The 23,168-nt window shown below is 40.0% G+C and overlaps 1 protein-coding gene across 10 annotated transcripts in view; it reads right to left on the bottom strand.

The window, feature by feature from the left end:
• cip2a (cellular inhibitor of PP2A) overlaps nucleotides 1-20,453 on the bottom strand; it is a 68,095-nt gene extending 47,642 nt beyond the window's left edge. Inside the window, exons 1-5 of one of the 10 annotated variants that reach the window (XM_072585363.1) lie at nucleotides 20,324-20,453; nucleotides 17,564-17,667; nucleotides 6,208-6,355; nucleotides 3,396-3,505; nucleotides 2,529-2,623 (exon numbers count right to left, since the gene is read on the bottom strand). In XM_072585363.1, the coding sequence (XP_072441464.1) occupies nucleotides 2,529-2,623; nucleotides 3,396-3,505; nucleotides 6,208-6,355; nucleotides 17,564-17,665 (455 nt within the window). In that variant the 5' untranslated portion in view covers nucleotides 17,666-17,667; nucleotides 20,324-20,453. Of the gene's footprint in view, nucleotides 1-2,528; nucleotides 2,624-3,395; nucleotides 3,506-6,207; nucleotides 6,356-8,638; nucleotides 8,726-17,563; nucleotides 17,668-19,608; nucleotides 19,778-19,798; nucleotides 19,979-20,323 lie in introns of those variants that run through there. The other 9 variants (XM_072585364.1, XM_072585365.1, XM_072585366.1 and 6 more) reach the window with 9 other exon arrangements.
• Between the last annotated feature and the right edge of the window lie 2,715 nt (nucleotides 20,454-23,168).

The raw sequence follows: 23,168 nt of genomic DNA, 5'->3' as shown, positions 1-23,168 counted from the left end.
CTTACTCTCATATTTCATCTTCGCCTCCTCTACTGCTTATTTTTAAGTGGTCCTCTACTTTTAAAAGGCTTTCACTCAGCTTCACCAATAGTATATCTCGCTTTACATAAGGAGCTCAACTTTGTACCCCAACTTTGATGTGACTAGTGCCTTGTACAGTTTAAGTAAAGCCCCCCTACTTTTCTATTATCCCTTTGAACCTTCCATTCGCCTTCCCAATTATCTGCTGAACTTGGACACTAGCATTTTTGTGATTCATGTACAAGAACTCCCAAATTGCTCTTTCTCAATTTAAATAATAGCTCACTCTGCAAGCTTTCCTGTCAAAGTCCATAACCTTACATTTTTCAACATTATATTTAATTTGTTAAGTTTTTGCTCACTCACTTAGCCTGCCTGCGTCCCTCTGCAGACACTGTATCATCCTTACTGCTTACCATCATACATATTTCTGCTTCATCTGCAAACTTCACTACTGAACATTCACTTTCCTTATCCAAGTCAGTTATAATAGTTGTCACTCCGACACTGATCCCTAGTCAGAGGCTGCATCCTGAAAATACTCCTTTCCCAATTACCTATTCTCTATTTGTTAGCCAATTTGTTATCCATGATTTTAAAATGAAATCCAACACAATGGTTTCTTACCGTGTTAAGAAGCCTAATATGTGGCTACTTGCAAACTGACTAGCACTTAAAAAAATGTTGAGAACTCTCTCAAGTTAAAATCTTCAACCAATTGATAGCATAATATGGTCGTTTATTACTACTTGTTGAAAACTGTGAAATTAGATGTATTAGGCTTTATGTACAATTTGTTCTAACATGAAAAAGTTATCCATTTGAAATTTAATGTCCCAAACTTAACAAGACAACTAAATTGAGACATATGTGTTTACAAACACTTCCCTGAATAAGCAGAAATTGAGAGGCCTGAAAACAGTCAAAACAACTGTAGCTCCCATGATGCTTAGTATATCTAAGTAGCAGGTAATAGCCACAAGAAGATATACATCAGCTTTCTCGATTGGGTAATTATAGCTTGGCTATATTTAGCTGTTACTGAAGTTGAAAGGGATCACTGTGTTGCTATGAGCTTGATTATCTAGTGCCAGAAATTACAACATTCTCTCCTTTTAGTCAGCAGTACAATTTCCTTACAATACAAAAATTACAAAATGAACCAACATCTAATTCCCTGAATCTTAGATAATACAGCCCATCATATTCACTTCCTATTCTTGTTTGTAACCATTTCTATTTACAATTATTACCCTTAACAGGTTCCTTGAAGAAATGTAAACTCAAATAAGATACAATACATCCTTATTTCTTTGGTTTAAAAAAAAGATGAAAACTTAGCATTTCACGTCTCAAATGTCACAAAACTAAACAGGAATGTTAGGTGCATGTGGCATTATAGTAGAGGAGACAAACCACTGAGTTCTGAATAAACTAAAATGTTGTGGTGTGAATCAGATATGTGTGCGAAAATCTTTGCTGGTATCAACTGCAAAAGTGAAGACATGGATTCAGCAGCCATAAATATGCACAAGTGTTGGCAGACAACACTATGGTGGTGAAAATGCCATGTTGGTGATGGTCTGAACGTTAAGCAAGAAAGTAACACTGAATTCAACTTGACAGAGCATCAGAGGAGAGGCATGAAAGTACTGGTGAAATAACAAAATCTCTGCCTTATTTTTCGCTGACATTAGGTGAAAGGAAATTTTGACTCGTCCAAATATTGATTGACAATCAGAAGGTCATCCAAAGGTCGCCTTATAGCAGAAAACAGGTGGTTTTGGCAATGGATGCACACAGAAGCTTACCCATTGTTTGATCCTTAGCAACTTCAGTGACACAAACTATAAATAATGAATAGAAGAGAATAAAGTCCTGAAACCGCTGAACAAATGGGAGGTGACAGTGACTGTGGGATGTGAAATTGTTAGTATACAAGCACATATTTTCATGGAACAATAGCCTACTTTCTTGTACAGAAAAGGTAGTAGAGAACGTGAAAAGTTAAGGAATATAAATACAACATAAGAGTTTCAGCAACGTTGACCAGATTAGTCTTTGCACCTTAAGTTGATTGGAATTTCAACTGGAGGAATTTAAACACAGGTTGGCAAAAAGTCTTTTCATGTATTTGCATCACTGAAACATATTTAAAGATGTTGGAGCAATGTTCTCAGCTGGTAGTAAGCAGTTTAGTGGAGATTTAAGAAAGTTTGACAACTATTTACTTGGATAAGGTGGAAACATTATGATAGGAAAGATTATTGGTCGAAAGATTATTGGTGTGCATATACTGTTTGATTTGTTGAAGCGAAGGATACTGAAAAGCCAGGTAGTTTGAAGGGGTCCATAATAGGAAGCAATTGGAAATGGTCACCAATAAGTAAGACATGATGGGGACGACGATAAGTAAAAACTTCAATACCATGGGAATATTAAACCTGCTTGTTATGAGAGTTGCTCTATTCAGGTTGTTAATACTAAGACAATAGTTATAAACTTACACTTGTTTCATGAGGAAAGCAATCAATACATCAACATTTGCACTACAATGAAAAACTCTGGTATTGTACGTCATTTTCTGTAGAAGCTGCAGGCTCTGTCAAAAGAGGTCAAATAATTTATTAAAATTCAAAACCGCAATCAATACGGATATTGAAAAAGTAAAAAAATCTTTGGTGCTCAAATTTTCATGAATTATTTTCAAGAGCAAAAATAAACTGTCATCGAGCTGTATTAGTAAAGGCTTAAATATATTTATGTGACACTATTTTTCAGCAAATTCTTCACACCAAATAAAATAACTTCATCACAAGCAAAGTAAAACATCAACAGGCCAGGATTGAAAAAAATCCTCACTATTGTGCTTTACACGACTTGACAGATTAAGGATTAAAAATTTAAATTTAATGTTAAACGGAGTCGGAGCTGTTGTGTAATGCTTAAGTATCAAAAACAGTAGGGCAGGCAGTATCTGAGGATGCCTATCTTGAAGAAGTTCTCCTCCTCTCTCTATTTGATTTTTCCTGCTCCTCGGATGTTGCCTGACCTGCTGTGCGTTTCCAGCACCATTCTAATCTTGACTCTAATATCCAGCATCTGCAGTATCCTCTATTCCTGATGAAGGACTTTTGCCCAAAAAGTCGATTTTCCTACTCCTCTGATGCTGCCTGAACTGCTGTGCTTTTCCAGCGCCACTCTAATCTTGCATCTGCAGCATCCACTTCTGCCTATCAAAAAGGGCATTCAACAAGATGATTTGAGTCTGAAATCAAAAAGGGCATAAAAATATTCCCCCAAATTTCTAATAATTAAACATCTTTCCTCTCTGAATCCCATGCAACTAGAAAAAGTGGACTGTTGATTCATACCTGTAATACAACCTGCTCATTTGGAGTCGTACTGTAATGCTGAACTACTGTTGCAAGTGCACTGATAAGATTGTATGTGTGTAAAACCTCTCTGCTTTCACTGTCTGACGCTGCAAAAACAAAAGGGAAACATTGAAAAACCGGTACTGATGACAGTTGCAACAATATGAAATATTTCCATGTTGAAATTTCAAAGTGCAATACAATGACTGTGTAGTATTAAATTTCCAAATGCTTTATATTGCAAGGAGTCATCACACTCACAAGAATGATCACGATTTAAATTCTCATCTTAGGTTGATGCCAAGGTGAAGTCAGACACTTCCATATAATGGATTAGATTGAAAGAAATACAAGTAAATCATTAAACATTCCTTTCAGATGAAACAGAGTCTTGGACAATGAGAATGAAGATGAGATGGAAAATAAAATCTCCTGTGATTGTATGGGAAGGTGCAGTGGTGGTGGTGATGCTTAGGGATGATAGAAAAGTGATCCAGGGTGTCACAGAAAGAACACAGAGGCTAAGATGTGTCTGATGGGGCATCATACTGGAAGTGGCAGGAGAATGAATAATGAAGTAATGAAGCTAGTGAAATTGAAAAGTGAGGACAAAGAAAACTATATCATAGTTCTGGGAGTGTGGGGAAGGGAAGAATACATATGCACCTTTGTGTCAACCACAAGTGGGGTTGGGGGAAGCTAATTGTAAAAGGAAGACAGATACATCAATAGCACCATTGAAGATAGGATTATCAGAACACAGACTGGGAAACTGAAACATTGGAATGTAATCCATACAGAAAGCAACGGTGAGGAAATGTAGTTGAAATATCTGTGGATATTCGTAGTCTTGGAATGAAATTTATATAACCTATTGCAGGAAATGAAGACAGCTAAGTCAAGTAAGAGTCAGAGACAGAATAGGTGAATGGGGAGAGAATGATGAAAAATGGAACCAAAACAATGAATGGTCCTCATTCCAGGTGAGCACAGTAAGTAACACTGATACAGTGTGCGATGTAACAAAAAAAGTGTTGTGGGAACACGCACACTCAGTCGTTCTGAAACGATAAATATTCCATAGACCCCAATAATGTAATACACAGCCTATGCCCTGTTAGATACCCATAGCCACAACCTCTGTTTGGAGGGAGACAAAAGAAAGAAGAAATAGTTTAGCAGGTGAACATGCTCAGCCAAGAGGAAAAGGTGTTGCGGTGGTGATGGTAAAGGACTAGGATTATTTGTGATTCCATCTAAGGTAGAAGCAAAGAGCTCTCACACCACTCCAGTGGAGGATGGAGGTGTAGAAGAATTGGATGTCCTTAATGAAGAGGCAGCATTTGGGGCGGCACGGTGACTCAGTGGTTAGCACTGCTGCCTTGCTGTAACGGGGAACTGGGTTTGATTCCAGCCTTGGGCGACTGACTGTGTAGAGTTTGCACATTCTCCTCGTGTCTGCGTGGGTTTCTTCTGGGTGCTCCAGTTTCCTCCCACAATCCAAAGATGTGCAGGTTAGGTGAATTGGTCATGCTAAATTACCCATAGTGTTCAGGGATGCGCATTGTAGGTGTATTTGTCTGGGGTAAATATAGAGTTAGGGGGATGGGTCTGGGTGGGTTACTCTTCAGAGTGTCAGTGCAGACTTGATGGGCCAAAGGGCCTGTTTCCACAATGTAGGGATTCTATGATTTAAGGCTACAAACCTGGAAGTTGTTGAAAGGACATACAGTGATAGATGAATAACCAACATAAGTGGGAAGAAATCTCAAAGGAATGTTTAGGGTCTTGGATAGTGTGGATGAAAAAGATGAGATGGAAAACAAAAGTGTTATATCTTCTGTGATTGTATGGAAAGGTGAAATGATGGTGGTGGGAGTTTGCAGTGATAGAGAAGTGATCCAGGGTGGCCCAGAAAGAATGCAGAGACTAAGACATGTTTGATGGTGGTATCATGCTGGAAGTGGCAGGGAATGAACAATGGAGTAATGAAGTCCCATCAGAATAGGAGGACTAATTCTCTTCAACAAGTACATAAACTAACAAGTTATTTTCAAAACTATTCAGAGCAGCTCCTGCAAGAAAAAGTTCTAAAACAACTTTGTGCGTTCCACTAGTTATTTTATACTTATTACTATTTGCACTGGTTTTCAAGTATTTTGGTGTTTAATATAATTTTTTTCAGCTTCTGAACTAATGCTTTAAATCTTTGCAATTTTACCCTTCTATTTCCTTCACACTGTCAATTTTATTTTGCTCATGGTCAATCACATTACTCCATGTACGTCTCACCATTTGGAGAAATGTTTCCACCTTGCAAACCATTAATACAAACTATTTTCTAAACTTGACTTTTTCAAAAGTGACAGAATTTGTATTATATACCTGTTCAACACAATAGCCCAAAATCAGTGATTTAATTCCTGAGGACTTATTTTTATTTTATGAGGCAGACAACAATGGAGACTGTGTCACTGAATACATTCAAAGTCAAGTTAGAACCAGAGAAGCACGTATTGAGGGTGCAGACAGGAATGTGAAGTTAAAGTCAAAATCAGATCTATCAAGATCTTGAATAGTGTAGCAGTTCCAGGGGCCAAATGGCCTTCTGTTCCTACTTCTTGTTTTAAGCACAATCAGTTTCTCTCTTACTTTTTACACACAGTTGTATTTATACATGTAATTATTCAAATGCTGATATTACAGTATTAAGTCTATAAGAATGCCACATTATATTTTTATCTTCCCAAACATAAATAGTTGTAATTGACCAGGGTATTCAAGTTAATCAAGCAAAATAAAATCATACCCAATTGTGTTAGCAATCCAATAATCTTTAGAGTCAGTGTCACTTTTACATTTGGATCACCAACAAGTTCCACAAGGCTATTCAGACATTCACTTGGCAAACTTTGATTTGTTGCAAATATCATTACTGCTTTTGTCCCACAGATTACCTACAAAGACAAAACAAATTCATAATTGAACTCCCAAGACACATATGAATTAGAAATAAATATTGTCAAGAACCGTATGTTGAATATACATGACAGCACTTCATATTTGTTTGTCTAGAAGCTTCTAAATCAGTTGCCATTTTCAGAATCACAGAAGGCGGCCATTTGGCATATCATGTCTGCACCAGCTTTCTGAATAAGCAGGAGTCATTCCTTTTTCCTGTAATCTTATGCATTATCTAAGCAATCATCCAATGTTCACTTGAATGCCTCAACTGAATCTGCCTCCAACTCACTTCCAGGTGCAGTACAAATCAGAGCTGTGAGGATAATGTTTCTCTTATGTTGTATTTATTTCACCAAATTACCTTAAAACTGAGCCCTCTCTTGATTCTTTTATAAGTAAGAACAGTTTTTCCATCTCTACTCTGCCCAGGCCATTCAGGATTTTGCAAATCATTATTAAACATCTATTTAACAGATACTAAACATCCCCATAGCCTTCTCTTCTCCAAGGAAAACAGGCCTAGCTTTTCCAATCTTTTCATTTGATTTTACTGTCACATGTACTCAAGTATAATGTCGCCATACTTGCCACCATATTGGGTACAAATACCTAGATACAGAATCTTAAGGTTAAAAGAAAGAACAAAGTTAAACATTGCTGTAACTATATTATAATGCAAAGCATAAAAAATAAGGTTAAAAGTTACACATCGCAGACATTCTTAAATTTAAGTAGAAAATAAAGCTAAAAGTTCAAACATTACAGTCTTTCTTAAGTTCTTAGCCACGGGGGAAATCACTTCGAGACCGGAAGTCTACGCTGAGGCAACGCAAGGCTGAGAAACCACCAAGCTGGGCCAAGTGCTGCCCTTCCCAACTGGTATCCTGATATCTGAAGTTTCTTATCCTTTCACATAAACAGCTTTTGCACTCTTCAAAACATTTACAACCTTCAAGTGAACTGTACACAAAATTCCAATTGAGGTCTAACTATTGTCTTGGGCAGAATTTTTATAACTTCCTTTTCAATGTACTCTATTTCCTATTGATAAATTTTAAGATACTGGATTTTTTTTAACCGTGCTTTCCACTTATCCTGCCACCTTTAAAGGACTTATGCACAAATACATCCAGGTATCTTTGCTGCTGGAAACCCTTTAGGATAGTACCCTTTACTTTCTATTGGCTCTTCAGTGTTTTTAAGTTATAATCTTCCACTGTTCTATCTTTCATTGAGGAATACAGAGGAACTTCAATTATTTGAAAGATACAGGTGGGGAGTATTTTATTGAGTTAATTGAATGCTGGATTACATAGTTTAGTCAAGCATCAGGACCTTGCGATCTTGCCGGATTATCCGAAATTTGTATAATCCAATACCGGATAATCAAGGTTCTTCTGTATATGCAAATGACAGCATGTTAAACTGCAATTAAAACATCAGGATTTAGACATCCTTAAGACTGGAATGTTAGTGATCATTTGAAGAGTAAGAATACGCAATAATGCAACAATAACTTTAAGACAATTATCATGCACTTCCGTGACAATGTTACAGTTGAAAGATATTATTTTATCAGAAGGAATCCTGAGCCATGTAGGACACGATGAGTACTACTACCAGAATCAAATGAAAACAAAATCAAATCCCTGTTGTACCAAATGGATACTCTGGATATTTTGCTAGCATTTGACTCCATTATCCTGTGACAACCATAAATGATGGGTCTCAATTCCATATAAATCCTTAATGCATATATCAACTTTTACCCCTCACAGGACATAATATAAAGCGTGCAAAATGTGAAATGTGCATTTGCTGTCAGATAACTGTGCGACTCAGTTCCTCAAACTAGACAGCTACAAGTCCAATTTGTATAGCCTTGAGTGTTGCCTAAAATATGGGCAAAATCCAAAAATAAGAAAAAAAAACCAGTTATTAGCCTACCATTTTACCTAACTGAGGTGAAGGAGGAATGTGGGGGAGAAGGGGAGTAAGAGGGAGATTAGTGGAAGAGGTTGAGAAAGGGTGGGGTGGAAAGAGTGGAAAGAGTGGAGAAAGGAAACAAGGGCAGCAATGAGAGCAAGTTAACCAAAATAATCAAATGAACCAACCTTTTAGCTTCAAATGCATTCTAAAGGCAATTAATTGCTAGTATGATGTTACAATCAATCTTCAATGACATTCCGAGAGAATGCTTTGGAAATGTCAGTGTTGGACTGCGGTGTACAAAGTTAAAAATCACACAACACCAGATTATAGTCCATCAGGCTTACTTGGAAGCACTAGCTGTCAGAGCGCTGCTCCTTCATCAGGTTGTTGTGGATCTTATAGGAGATCATTGTACACATTGGTACCAACAATATAGAAAGGGAAAAGGATGAGATTCTGAAGGAAGAATATAGAAAGTTAGGCAGGAATTTAAAAAAAAAATCCTCGAGGGTAGTAATATCTGGATTACTCCCAGTGAGAAAGTCTATAGCCTTAAAACTGGTCCTTAAACATTTAGACTAAAATGTAATGTTGAATTATAGAACAAATTTACTGCACACTAGAAAATAGACAGGCAGGGAGGGTAAGGCAATTAAGGAATATTTGTCTTAACATCAATGAATCTATATAAACAGGACACCAGGTGATAACATTCCCTGCTGTTCCTTTGGTGAAATTAATAACAGTGTTTGATTCTGACCTTGAAACAAAACTCGGTATCAATTAACTTTGCACCCAAATTATTGTCCTTCACTGTTATCTGTCTAGTTCAGAACATGCAGTGCTTTTGTTAACTTTTTGTACAAAGGAAGTCTGTTCATGACAGTACAGCTCTTATAAACTTTGGTATAAAGGTAGCCTGTTTGTGATAGTACAAGAGAGTAGCTTGCTAGGGCTCTTAAAGGAAGAGTGATATCCTACTGTCCTGGGTTATTAGAATCCCGTTAGCCTGGCTTATAGGCATCAGTATTAGGTTATAACAGTGATGCTATTAGTAAATAAAGGGGATGACTAAAATTAAACTAATCTGTCTGTAAGTGTTTTTTTTATTCCAGACTACCAATAATGCAATCTCCAAGACGAACGAAGAGAGGCTTTCAGATTGAATTCACAAGGGGTTCCCTGGTCTGTCCCAAATCTGTACTTTATCAACGTTTCCGTGCTGTACATCTCTATGACTCTATGTTCTTTTCAAAGAGGAGTACTACAGTGACAGTGATGACAGGTGTAAATTCAGTGTTGGGGTGGCAAAGACTTTGAGGGAGACTGATGTAACACAATACGTAGAGAAATCAAATAAATCTCAAAGAATGACTTGTGATAGTAAGGTCAAAGAGTCATGAGATGATCAGCACGGAAACAGAGCCTTCAGCCCAACTTGTCATGCCAACCAGATATCCTGACCTAATCCAGTCCTATTTGCCAGCACTTCGCCCATATCCCTCTTAATCCTTCCTATTCATGCACCAATCCAGATGTCTTTCAGGTCGTTGACTAGTCCCCTTTTTGCAACATTTGTAAACATTTTCGTGGTTTCTCCTTCTAGGTCTACACAAAATGAGATTAACAGCGAGCTTCTATACTATGATTATACTTAGTCTGCCAATGTGGACAGTTTTATGCGGTGGAAGCCACCGTTTGAGAAGTTTTTCTGGTAAAAACAGGAAGACACTATCTCATGCTAAGTACTGCAAACTAGTCAAAACAAAAGAATCAAGACAAAGGAATTTCAATCAGCCTACAACTGCTAGTATAAACAGTACCAATGCAACCTAATAACGGCCATGGTTCAAAGTTTGACAGAAGATTTGTAGCTCGGGTGCTCGTTGCTGTGGTTCTATTCGCCGAGCAGGGAATTTGTATTGCAGACGTTTCGTCCCCAGTCTAGGTGACATCCTCAGTGCTTGGGAGCCTCCTGTGAAGTGCTTCTGTGATCTTTCCTCCGGCATTTATAGTGATTTGTATCTGCCGCTTCCGGTTGTCAGTTCCAGCTGTCCATTGCAGTGGCTGGTATATTGGGTCCAGGTCGATGGGCTTATTGATTGAATCTGTGGATGAATGCCATGCCTCTAGGAATTCCCGGGCTGTTCTCTGTTGGCTTGTCCTATAATAGTAGTGTTGTCCCAGTCAAATTCATGTTGCTTGTCATCTGCATGTGTGGCTACTAAGGATAGCTGGTCGTGTCGTTTCGTGGCTAGTTGGTGTTCATGGATGCGGATCGTTCGCTGTCTTCCTGTTTGTCTTATGTAGTGGTGTTTTGTGCAGTCCTTGCATGGGATTTTGTACACTACATTGGTTTTGCTCATGCTGGGTATCGGGTCTTTCATCCTGGTAAGTTGTTGTCTGAGAGTGGCTGTTGGTTTGTGTGCTGTTATGAGTCCTAGTGGTCATAGTAGTCTGACTGTCAGTTCGGAAATGCTCTTGATGTATGGTAGTGTGGCTAGTCCTTTGGGTTGCGGCATGTCCTTGTTCCGTTGTCTTTCCCTTAGATATCTGTTGATGAAATTGTGTGGGTATCCCTTTTTGGCGAATACACTGTATAGGTGTTCTTCTTCCTCTTTTTGCAGTTCTGGCGTACTGCAGTGTGTTGTGGCCCTTTTGAATCATGTCTTGATGCAACTTCTTGTGCGTGTGTTGGGGTGGTTGCTTTCGTAGTTCAGGACTTGATCTGTGTGAGTGGCCTTCTGGTATACCTTTGTGGTGAATTCTCAGTTCGGTGTTCTCTGTACCATCATGTCTAGGAATGGGAGTTGGTTGTCCTTTTCTTCCTCTCTAGTGAATCGGATTCCTGTGAGTGTGGCGTTGATGATCCGGTGTGTGTTCTCTATTTCTGTGTTTTAATGATTACAAAGGTGTCATCCACATATCTGACCCCGAGTTTGGGTTGAATTTGCGGTAAGACTGTTTGTTCTAACCTTTGCATTACCGCTTCTGCTGAGTCCAGAGATGGGTGAGCCCATGGGTGTGCCGTTGATTTGTTCATTTTTTTGTTTGTTGAATGTGAAGTGTGTTGTGAGGCACAGGTCCAGTAGTTTGAGTATGCCGTCTTTGTTGATAGGTTCAATGTCCTGTATGTCCAGCAGGTTGGCTATTGTTTCTCTGGCTAGGGTTTTGTCGATAGAGGTGAATGAGACCATGGTTTCTTCCTTGTCTACGTGTATATTTCTGAGAACACACAGCAGATCATCAATGCCACACTCACAGGAATCCGATTCACTAGAGAGGAAGAAAAGGACAACCAACTCCCATTCCTAGACGTGATGGTACAGAGAACACCGAACGGAGAATTCACCACAAAGGTATACCAGAAGGCCACACACACAGATCAAGTCCTGAACTATGAAAGCAACCACCCCAACACACACAAAAGAAGTTGCATCAAGACACTATTCAAAAGGGCAAGGAGAAAGTGAGGACTGCAGATGCTGGAGATCAGAGCTGAAATGTGTTGCTGGAAAAAGCACAGCAGGTCAGGCAGCATCCAAGGAGCAGGAGAATCGACGTTTCGGGCATGAGCCCGAAGATGATGAGCCCTTCCTGAAGAAGGGCTCATGTCCGAGACGTCGATTCTCCTGCTCCTTGGATGTTACCTGACCTGCTGTGCTTTTCCAGCAACACATTTTCAGCACTATTCAAAAGGGCCACAACACACTGCAGTACACCAGAACTACAAAAAGAGGAAGAAGAACACCTATACAATGTACTCGCGCAATTTCATCAACAGATGCCCAAGGGAAAGACAACGGAACGAGGACATGCTGCAACCCAAAGGACTAGCCACACTTCCATACATCAAGAGCATTTCCGAACTGACAGCCAGACTACTGCGACCACTAGGGCTCATAACAGCACACAAACCAACAGTCACTCTCAGACAACAACTCACCAGGGCGAAGGACCCGATACCCAGCATGAGCAAAACCAATGTAGTGTACAAAATCCCATGCAAGGACTGCACAAAACACTACATAGGACAAACGGGAAGACAGCTAACAATCCACATCCATGAACACCAACAAGCCACGAAACGACACGACCAGCTATCCTTAGTAGCCACACACTCAGATGACAAGCAACATGAGTTCGACTGGGACAACACTATTATTATAGGACAAGCCAAACAGAGAACAGCCAGGGAATTCCTAGAGGCATGGCACTCATCCACAGATTCTATCAACAAACATCGACCTGGACCCAATATACCAGCCACTGCAGCGGACAGCCGGAACTGACAACTGGAAGCGGCAGATACAAATTACTATAAATGCCGGAGGCAACATCACAGAAGCGCTTCACAGGAGGCTCCCAAGCACTGAGGATGTCACCTAGACAGGGGACGAAACGTCTGCAACACAAATTCCCAGCTCGGCGAACAGAACCACAACAATGGCCATGGTGTTGCCTTACCTGCTCTTCACAAACAATTTAGAGACAGATCCATACAACCATCTTCCATTTATTACTAATGTGCGTTGCATTAGTATTTCCTCTCATGTTTGATACTTAATAGATTCACATTTTAGTTAATGGAGGAAAGCTTGGTTAAATTGGATTTACTTAAAACATAGGTTCATGTTATCTAGAAAAATAAGTTATCTATAAGGGAAGGAATTCTTTTTAAATCAACCTTGCTGCAACCAGTTTAGCAGCTGGGTGAATAAAGAAGGGGGGCCAGTTCTTCCCTCATCAACTGGGAGCTTAACAGTTTGGGATATCCTGTCTGTAACTGTAAGGAATTAAGGAAAACCCACCTTGGGTCTGATTAGATTAGATTATATAGTGTGGAAACAGGCCCTTCGGCCCAACAAGCCCACACCGACCCGCCGAAGCGCAACCCACCCAGACCCATTCCCCTACATTTATCCCTTCACCTAACACTACGGGCAATTTAGCATGGCCAATTCACCTAACCTGCACATTTTTGGTCTGTGGGAGGAAACCCACGCAGACACGGGGAGAACATGCAAACTCCACACAGTCAGTCGCCTGAGGCGGGAATTGAACCCAGGTTTCTGGTGCTGTGAGGCAGCAGTGCTAACCACTGTGCCACCTACCGTGTCTAGTCATAACAATGCCATACTAAATATTATTATAGGAAATAAAAGAGCATAGTGCATGGGGTAACATATTGGCATAGACAGAAGATTGATTGGCCTGCAGAAAACAGAATGAAAACTGGGCTCTTGTCTGTTTGGCAGGATGTGATGAAGTGAGTCCTTCAGGGGACTATATTAGGTTTTCAACTTTTTCCAATTTACATCAATGACTCAGATGAGGGAGTGAAAGCATGGTAGTTAAATTCACAGATGGCATAAAGATGGGTAGGAGAGTATATTGTGAAAATGCCATAGGTTGCAGACAAATAGGTTGAGTGGGCAGAAAACTGGCAGACGGACTGTCACGTGGGAAAATGTGAAATTGTTCATGCTGGCAGAAACATTAAAAAAGTAGATTAGTTTTAAATTCTAAGTTGCAGGAGGGTCCAAGTGTTCTCCAAACGTTACTCTGCAGGTACATTAATACGAAAGGCTAATGGGATGATATCCTTTATTAGGAGAGGAATTACAGAAGGATATTATGCTTCAGTTGTACCGAACATTAGAGAGCAGAACTGAAATACAGCATGCAGTTTTTGTCTCCTTAAGACACAATCCAAATGTATTGGAGATAGTCAAAAAAAAACTTAACATGATTGTTACAGAGAACGGGTAGGATATCTTATGAGGATAAATTGGACAGGCTGGATACATTCCTACCGATGTTTAGAGGAGTAAGGAGTCACTTGATCAAGTTTTTAAAGATCCTAAATGATCTTATAGAGTCATTCAGCATGGAAACAGACCTTTCACTCGAACTAATCCATGTTCCCAAACTAAACTTGGCCTACTTGACTGCATTTGACCCATATCCCTCCAAATTCTTCCTATTCATGTACTTACCAAAATTTTTTTTTAAACATTCTAACAGGACCAGTATTCAACTCTGCAGTTCATTCCACTCTGTAAAAATCTTTCTCTTCTCACCTTAAAAATATGCTCCCTAGTTTTGAACTCCGCAACCTTAGGGAAAAGGCCTTTGCTTTTCACCTTGTCTGGGCCCCTCATGATTTTATAAGATCATCTCTCAGCATTCTATGCACAATGAAAGGGGTGCCTGGCCTATTTGGCCTATTTCGATAACTCAAACCCTCCAATACCAGAAACATCCTGGTAAATCTTTTCTGAACCCTCTCCAGTTTTAAATTATTCTTCCTATAACAGGGTGACCAGAACTGCACACAATAATCCAAGATAAGCCTCACCAAGGTCCGATACAACCTCAACATGATGTCCCAACTCCTATTTTCAAAGATCTGAGCAGAAGATGAAAATGACGAGTGTGGGAATAGGGGACACAAAATTAGGGGCTATTATTTAGGACCGAAATGAGGAGATATTTTCTGTTTCAGAGTCATAGAGATGTACAGCATGGAAACAGACCCTTTGTTCCAACCCGTCCATGCCGACAAGACATCCCAACCCAATCTAGTCCCAGCTGCCAGCATCCGGCCCATATCCCTCCAAACCCTTCCTATTCATATACCCATCCAAATGCCTCTTAAATGTTGCAATTGTACCAGCCTCCACTACATCCTCTGGCAGCTCATTCCATACACGTACCACCCACTGCGTGAAAAAATTGCCCCTTAGGTCTCTTTTATATCTTTCTCCTCTCACCCTAAACCTATGCCCTCTAGTTCTGGACTCCCCGAACCCAGTGAAAAGACTCTTTATCCTATCCATGCCCCTCATAATTTTGTAAACCTCTATAAGGTCACCACTCAGTCTCCGACGCTCCAGGGAAAACAGCCCCAGCCTGTTCAGCCTCTCTCTGTAGCTCAAATCCTCCAACCCAGGCAACATCCTTGTAAATCTTTTCTGAACCCTTTCAAGTTTCACAACATCGTTCCGATAGGAAGGAGACCAGAATTGTACACAATATTTCAACAGTGGCCTAACCAATGTCCTGTACAACCGCAACATGACCTCCTGACTCCTGTACTCAATACTCTGACCAATAAAATAAAGCATACCAAATGCCTTCTGCACTATCCTATCTACCTGCGATTCCACTTTCAAGGAGTGATGAACCTGCACTCCAAGGTCTCGTCGTTCAGCAACACTCTCTAGGACCTTACCATTAAGTGTATAAATCCTGCTAAGATTTGCTTTCTCAAAATGCAGCACCTTACATTTATCTGAATTAAATTCCATCTGCCACTTCTCAGCCTATTGGCTCATCTGGTCCAGATCCTGTTGGAATCTGAGGTTACCCTCTTCGCTGTCCACTACACCTCCAATTTTGGTGTCATCTGCAAACTTACTAACTGTACCTCTTATGCTCGCATCCAAATCATTTATGTAAATGACAAAAAGTAGAGGGCCCAGCACTGATCCTTGTGGCACTCCACTGGTCACAGGCCTCCAGTCTGAAAAACAACCCTCCACCACCACCTTTGAGCCAGTTCTGTATCCAAATGGCTAGTTCTCCCTGTATTCCATGAGATCTAACTTTACTAATCAGTCTCCCATGGGGAACCTTGTCGAACGTCTTACTGAAGTCCATATAGATCACATCGACTGCTCTGCCCTCATCAATCTTCTTTGTTACTTCTTCAAAAAACTCAATCAAGTTTGTGAGACATGATTTCCCACGCACAAAGTCATGTTGACTATCTCGAATCAGTCCTTGCCTTTCCAAATACATGTACATCCTGTCGCTGAGGATTCCCTCCAACAACTTGCCCACCACAGAGGTCAGGCTCACCAGTCTATAGTTCCCTGGCTTGTCTTTACCACCCTTCCTAAACAGTGGCATAACGTTTGCCAACCTCCAGTCTTCCGGCACCTCACCTGTGACTATCGATGATACAAATATCTCAGCAAGAGGCCAAGCAATCCCTTCTCTAACTTTCCACAGAGTTCTCAGGTACACCTGATCAGGCCCTGGGGATTTATCCACTTTTAATCGTTTCAAGACATCCAGCACTTCCTCCTCTGTAATCTGGACATTTTGCAAGATGTCACCCTCTATTTCCCTACAGTCTATATCTTCCATATCCTTTTCCACAGTAAATACTGATGCAAAGTACTCATTTAGTATCTCCCCCATTTCCTGTGGCTCCACACAAAGGCTACCTTGCTGATCTTTGAGGGGCCTATTCTCTCCCTAGTTACCCTTTTGTCCTTAATATATTTGTAAAAATCCTTTGGATTCTCCTTAATTCTATTTGCCAAAGCTACTTCATGTCCACGTTTTGCCCTCCTGATTTCCCTCTTAAGTATACTCATACTTTCTTTATACTCTAAGGATTCACTTGATCTATCCTGTCTATACCTGACATATGCTTCCTTCTTTTTCATAACCAAACCCTCAGTTTCTTTAGTCATCTAGCATTCCCTATACCTACCAGCCTTCCCTTTCACCCTGACAGGAATATATTTTCTCCGGATTCTCGTTATCTCATTTCTGAAGGCTTCCCATTTTCCAGCCATCCCTTTACCTGCGAACATCTGCCTCCAATCAGCTTTTGAAAGTTCTTGCCTAATACTGTCAAAATTGGCCTTTCTTCAATTTAAGACTTCAACTTTTAGATCTGGTCTATCCTTTTCCATCACTATTTTAAAACAAATAGAATTATGGTCGCTGGGCCCAAAGTGCTCCCCCACTGATACCTCAGTCGCCTTATTTCCCAAGAGTAGGTCAAGTTTTGCACCTTCTCTAGTAGGTACATCCACATACTGAATCAGAAAATTGTCTTGTACACACTTAAGAAATTCCTCTCCATCTAAACCTTTAACACTATGGCAGTCCCAGTCGATGGTTGGAAAGTTAAAATCCCCTAACATGACTTCCCAACGTTGGAACTCGGTCCCAAGGTAGTGGAAGTGCAGTCATTGAATATTTTGAGGTAGAGGTAGACAGATTTTCATTAAACAAGGGAATCAGAGGTTATCAGAGCAGATGGGAATGTCAAATTCACCAAACAGTTCAGCCACGCTTTTACTGAAAGGTGGAGCATGGTTGAGGGACTGAATGGCTCATTGCTACTCTTGTTTTGTATATTTGAAGGTGATCACACACACACGTATATAAAATAACACACACATCTCATGTCTATACAGAACATTAGTTAAATTTTTCTTCCACGCATAAAATGTTGTACTTACACCTAATTGTCTTTCTAGTTGCAAAACATTATTTTCAGTTCTCGCATTTTTGTACTGGGTAATAGCCAGTAACAAAGATTTCATGGAAGAAGTTGGTTCCATTTCTAGGTAACAAGAAAAGGGAATTTAACAGACATACTTCACAATTTTAGTGGCGATAATATCAAAATCTCTAATCACTATTTGTTTTCATCACTATGTAAACATACATTATAGCAACAAATCTCAAAACAACATTAAAGCACAGGAGGCCATTCAGCAAATTTAGTCCTGCTGGCTCTCTTCAGAGAAATTAAATGAGTTCCTTTCCTTTCATGGCATCACCCTGTAACTTTATTAGCCTCAGAGGCCCATTTTAGAATTATTTATCCCAACTTCCAACACCTTCTTGGTCATTACCATTTAGAGTAAGAAAAAGTTTTTTTCTTCCATGCTCGCTGCATCTCCTGCTCTAAACTTAAACCCACCTCCCCTTGTTCTAATGCCATCAAGTAATGGAAATAGCTTTCATTCACCTCACTTAAACTGGTCATAATCTTACACACCTATCAAATTAACTCAAACTCCTCTGCTCCAAGGAAAATAAACCCTGCTTTTTCAACATAATATTGTTGTAATTTTCTTTTATTCGTGACTGCATTTTAGGAAATTTCTATACACACTTCCAAGCGTGGTAACCAAATCTGGACGTTAATCTGGAGTTCCGGCCTATCCCTGCTTCTGCACTAATATCACCATTTGTGAAGCTTAAGATTATGAGTGTTTTAACAGTTTTGCAGAAAATCAAATAGTTCAGTTTAAAATTATTCTGATGTATGAATGTCAGAGAAAAATAAAAGGACATTAAAACCATTATCATTTAAAATGACAGACATGAGCCAGATAAAATCCTGCACGTTGAAAGAATATCTTCTTTGATATCATTCAATTACACTAATTACCAAAAACGAGCATCACAGTGGCATTGAAAAATCTACTTCAAAGCAATCAAGATAATATATTAAGACAGCTGAAATAATCCATTAGGAGAACAATATGATCAGAGCGCAGTTAATAATTCTTAACAAAAGGGGATCTATCAATGAAGAGTAGCAAAATACAAATCCTAATAGTCATTGTACACTATGACAGCAAGGTTTGATGTTGCTGTTGTCGTAGTGTACAATGACTATTAGGATCATTGAGAAATGAACATGAATACGTTATTTAAAACAAAACAAAGAACAGCAGATACTGGAAATTCAATAAAAGCAGAAATTGGAGAAACTCAGCAAGTTTGGCAGCACCTGTGGTATAACCCTCCTCCAGAATCTTACTCCGTTATTGTTTATGTCTATTTTCCTTTTGAAGTAGAACGTATGCAGCCATCTTTTTGACAACATTATGATGTAAATTACAATACTGGATTATGATGGAATGCAATTTAATTTTAGCTTGTCACAATTTTTGCAGGCACTCTGAACAGCAAAATCACTTTAAATTGTGCTTAAACCAGAATGTGATATAACATAGTTGCTGTAACTTTGCTATTCGAAAAAAAATATGATTTTGGCATTTTGTCCTGGAGTTTATAGAATCATAGAGCACAGAACCAGACCCTTCAGTCCAACCAATCTATGCCAAACATATTACCAAATTAGTCATACTTGCCTGTTCCTGACCTATATCCCTTCAAACCTTTCCTATTAATGTATCTACGTCTTTTAAACATCATAACTGTACTCACATCCACCACTTCTTCAGGAAGCCCATCCCAAACATGGACCACCCTATGTCAAAAATTTGCATTGCATCTTTTTAAAATCTCTCTCCTCTCACCTTAAAGACATGCCCCCTAGTCTTGAAATCCCCCATCCTATGTAAAAGACAACTACCATTACCTCTATCCATACTTCTCACTATTTTACAAACTTTTATCAGATCACCTCTCAACCCCCTATGGAATTAAACAGCCCATTTGCCTGCTTGTTTTATTCAGTTTGAATTTTGATCTTTGTCACTTTATTGATATGTCACATTATCAAACACTCAATTGTACTATCTACCCTCTCAACGTGCCTCCATCTGGAAGGTGAACTCATAGGAACCAGTCCCCTGCATAAATCTATATTTTTAGATCTATATTAATTCTCCCTATCCCTTCAGGCAATATATCCTCTCAAATGTTTCTTTGTTAAGTTCCATCTGGCCACTCTATTAGCTAATTCATGTTGTTCTGCCAGAGTTGACCGTCACCATCCACATTGCCTGTCACGATTCCAAGTTTGGTCCGGCCGGTAAATTTTAAAACTTTACTCCGTACTCCAATGTCCAAGTCATCTCCTGAAAATGCAGCACGTGACTAGAAGGGAGGGGATGGAACAGGAGAACGGGAGCACTGTCCCGCGACCAGGTCCTGGTAACGGTCACACCCCGCGCTCCAAGTTTAAAATCACCGGCACCTTCCATTGCCAAACAGGGGGGCTGGGCGAGATCGGGGATGGCAGTAAACCCTCAAAATGCCAGTACACAAACAAAACTGCCACAGCTATTTACACAGCAGATCTAATAAATAATAAATGCACTTGTTGGTACGAACAAAAAGTTCGTAAACATTGTGTTTCCAAACTCATCACCTCCAACCCTCCTCGAGCCTGGCAGTTTAGAATATTCCAACGGTTTGACTTTTCACCCGCAGCGATCCGACAGGCTCTACAACCGCAAGTGCGAGCATTGCTATGATCACCATTCCACGTTAAAATGGGTAAGTGACTCTCTAACCTTTAAGAATGTTTTTGTTTTCACACGAGACGCTGTAAGAATAAATTTGTGTGGTGACGAATCGATGTCGCTCGCCTACGTTACAAATCGCACCATGTTGCTGCCTTCTCGGGCTGAACGCATGCGCAGTCGCTCGCCTTCTTTGTGTTGTGGTCAGGGCTCTGATGTCACAGTCCAGAGATTCCACCCCTGAGACTAGGGATAAAAGCAAATTACTGCGGATGCTAGAATCTGAAACCAAAAGAGAAAATGCTGGAAAATCTCAGCAGGTCTGGCAGCATCTGTAAGGAGAGAAAAGACCTGACGTTTCGAGTCTAACTGACCCTTTGTCAAAGCTGAGAGTAGGGAATTCTCTGGCAGCTTAACAACTACAACGGATTTCTACAGCACCTTTAAAGTAATGAAACATACTCGCAGAACCAATGAGACAAAGCAAACCCGTTCGGGGATATTGGGTCATCTTGTCAAAACTTAAGTCAAGGAAATATGTTTTCGCTAAAGGTTTGGGAACGGAATTCAGAGTTTAGAGCCCAAACCGCGACCACTAATGATGCAGCACATAAAAGTGAGTAGCTCAGAGGCCAGAGTCATTTGAACACAGGTATATTGAGGTGGTATGAAGTTTTAGGAGTGCAAGGGATCGGTGAGGCTACGGTGGGAATGCAATTTTGAAATCAAGATTAATTGACCATACGCCACTGTAGGTCAGCAAGTACAGAGATGACGGGGAAATGGGATTTGCAAGGATAACAGCTTTTTGGATGACCTTAAATACACGCATTGTCAAACATGCGAGGCAAGCCAGAAGTGTGTCGTAATCGTTAAGGCTGATGGAAATAAAGAATAGTGAGGATTTTCTGCGGCAGATGAACCGAGATAACCGAAATGATTTGGAGATGCCGGTGTTGGACTGGGGTGTACAAAGTTAAAAATCACACAAAACCAGGTTATTGTCCAACAGGTTTAATTGGAAGCACTAGCTTTCCGAGTGCTGCTCCTTCATCAGGTGGTTGTGGAGTATAAGATTGTAAGACACAGAATGTATAGCAAAAGTTTACAGTGTGATGTAACTGAAATTATACATTGAAAAATGCCTTAATTGTTTGTTAAGTCTCTCATCTGTTGGAATGACCATGATAGTTTCACTTTTTCACATGTAAATCACAAAACTTTTTAAAAAGTTACATTCTCAGGTTAACTGCAACAATTGGTGTCAGCCAAATAAGATGTTGAAGGTGTTAGCCCCCTGTGTTCTGTTGTCTGTGCCATAATGTTTAGACTGATTATAATCTAAAAAATGAGTTAACTGAGTACAATGAGTTTACATTGTACTTTGCTCAAAAAATGCATGAATCCATGTAAGACTCTATTAACTCATTTTTAGATTAAATCAGTCTAAACATGATGGTGTTGTGTGTTTTTAACAAGATAACTGAAGTTGGTGATGTTACAGAGGTGGATTATGCAGACTTAGTTATGACATTCATATGAAGTCAAAAGTTCATTTCGGCATCAATGTGACAGAAAACTTGAGAACTGCATAACTTAATCACGACTGCTTTCAGGGCAATGAGAGAGCAGGTAGCCAGGGGATGGAGTTTGGACCAAGATCTGAAAACAGGTGGAGATAGGAAGCTGTCAGGTAGAACCTGGAAAGAGAACAGACAAGATTGCTATGTTTTGAATGGCATCTCTTAATTCCTTAGGTATAGCTGAAGTGATTCTGTACTCAAATCAAATCTCTGGGAAAAATCAAATAAGGAACCTTATCCCTTTTGGATTACAAGATACACAAGGATTACAATTGTCCCATATTTTTCAACTGAGAGATTCTGTCTATCCTGACAAACACTTCCATGGATTCACTGGAAGGAGTTTTCCCAGCGAAGGGGAGATAGTTTTGACTCACTGCAAGGAGCTATCACCTAAAATTGGTGCCAGGTTTGTATTCAAACATTACCCGCCTTCTTCATGTTTCACCTAGATGAACTTGAGGGTGGGTGGAAAATTTGCTGGTGAGCAAGAAAATATTACAGAATTTTTTAAAAAATTGTTTTGACCACCATTTTGGATTTTTCAGCAACTGAACCTGTTTCCAGACCTAACAACAATTCTCCAAGGTCACAGATGCAAGTAAACAGCAGGAGGAGCTTCTTCAGTGAAATTCACAAGCTGAGAAGGTTTTGAAAATTTGCGCTGAAGAGCTCCAACCACTGCCACCTGAGAGGCTGCTGTTCAAAGCGCTTCTTATCTCAGAGACTCCTATTACTGCTTGGCAGATGATTTTTAGTTTCTTGGAAGGCGCTTCATCTCTCTAATACATAATTCATCTTCAGCAGCACTTCCCTGCCGCCAATCTTCACCACAGCACATAACCATCTAATGCAGGTGTATCTGGCAACGTTCATAAAGGCCAACAACAGAAGTTCACCATTAACTTCTCCAGCAATGCCAGCTTCCTCTGCAAAAGGCAGAGGTATGGATGTTAGCCACCTGATGATGAAGTGGTGCTTCGAAAGCTAGTGCTTCCAAGTAAACCTGTTGGACTATAACCTGGTGTTGTGGGACCTAACTGGTAAGTGGCGAGACCTCAAACATAAGGTCCCTATGAGTGGAAAATCAGTTCCATTAACCCAAGTTAGCACCAATGCTCCAGGAAGTTCAGGCTGTCACAGTAGATATGATGACATTTACACTCTGCTTTCTAGTGGACTAGTTTTGCAAACATTTCCAGTGATAGATAAGGTGCTTTTCACTGGACTGCCGAACCTTTACTCTAATATCTGTGTCTTGTCAAGTCTGCGAGGAGGAGTGTGATCATTCATAATGATTTGTGTGGAGAGGA

Source organism: Chiloscyllium punctatum, chromosome 15 (assembly GCF_047496795.1).
Source record: "Chiloscyllium punctatum isolate Juve2018m chromosome 15, sChiPun1.3, whole genome shotgun sequence".
Taxonomy (NCBI): domain Eukaryota; kingdom Metazoa; phylum Chordata; class Chondrichthyes; order Orectolobiformes; family Hemiscylliidae; genus Chiloscyllium; species Chiloscyllium punctatum.
Note: the sequence above shows the minus strand (reverse complement) of the source record. Positions and strands in the feature narration are given on the sequence as shown.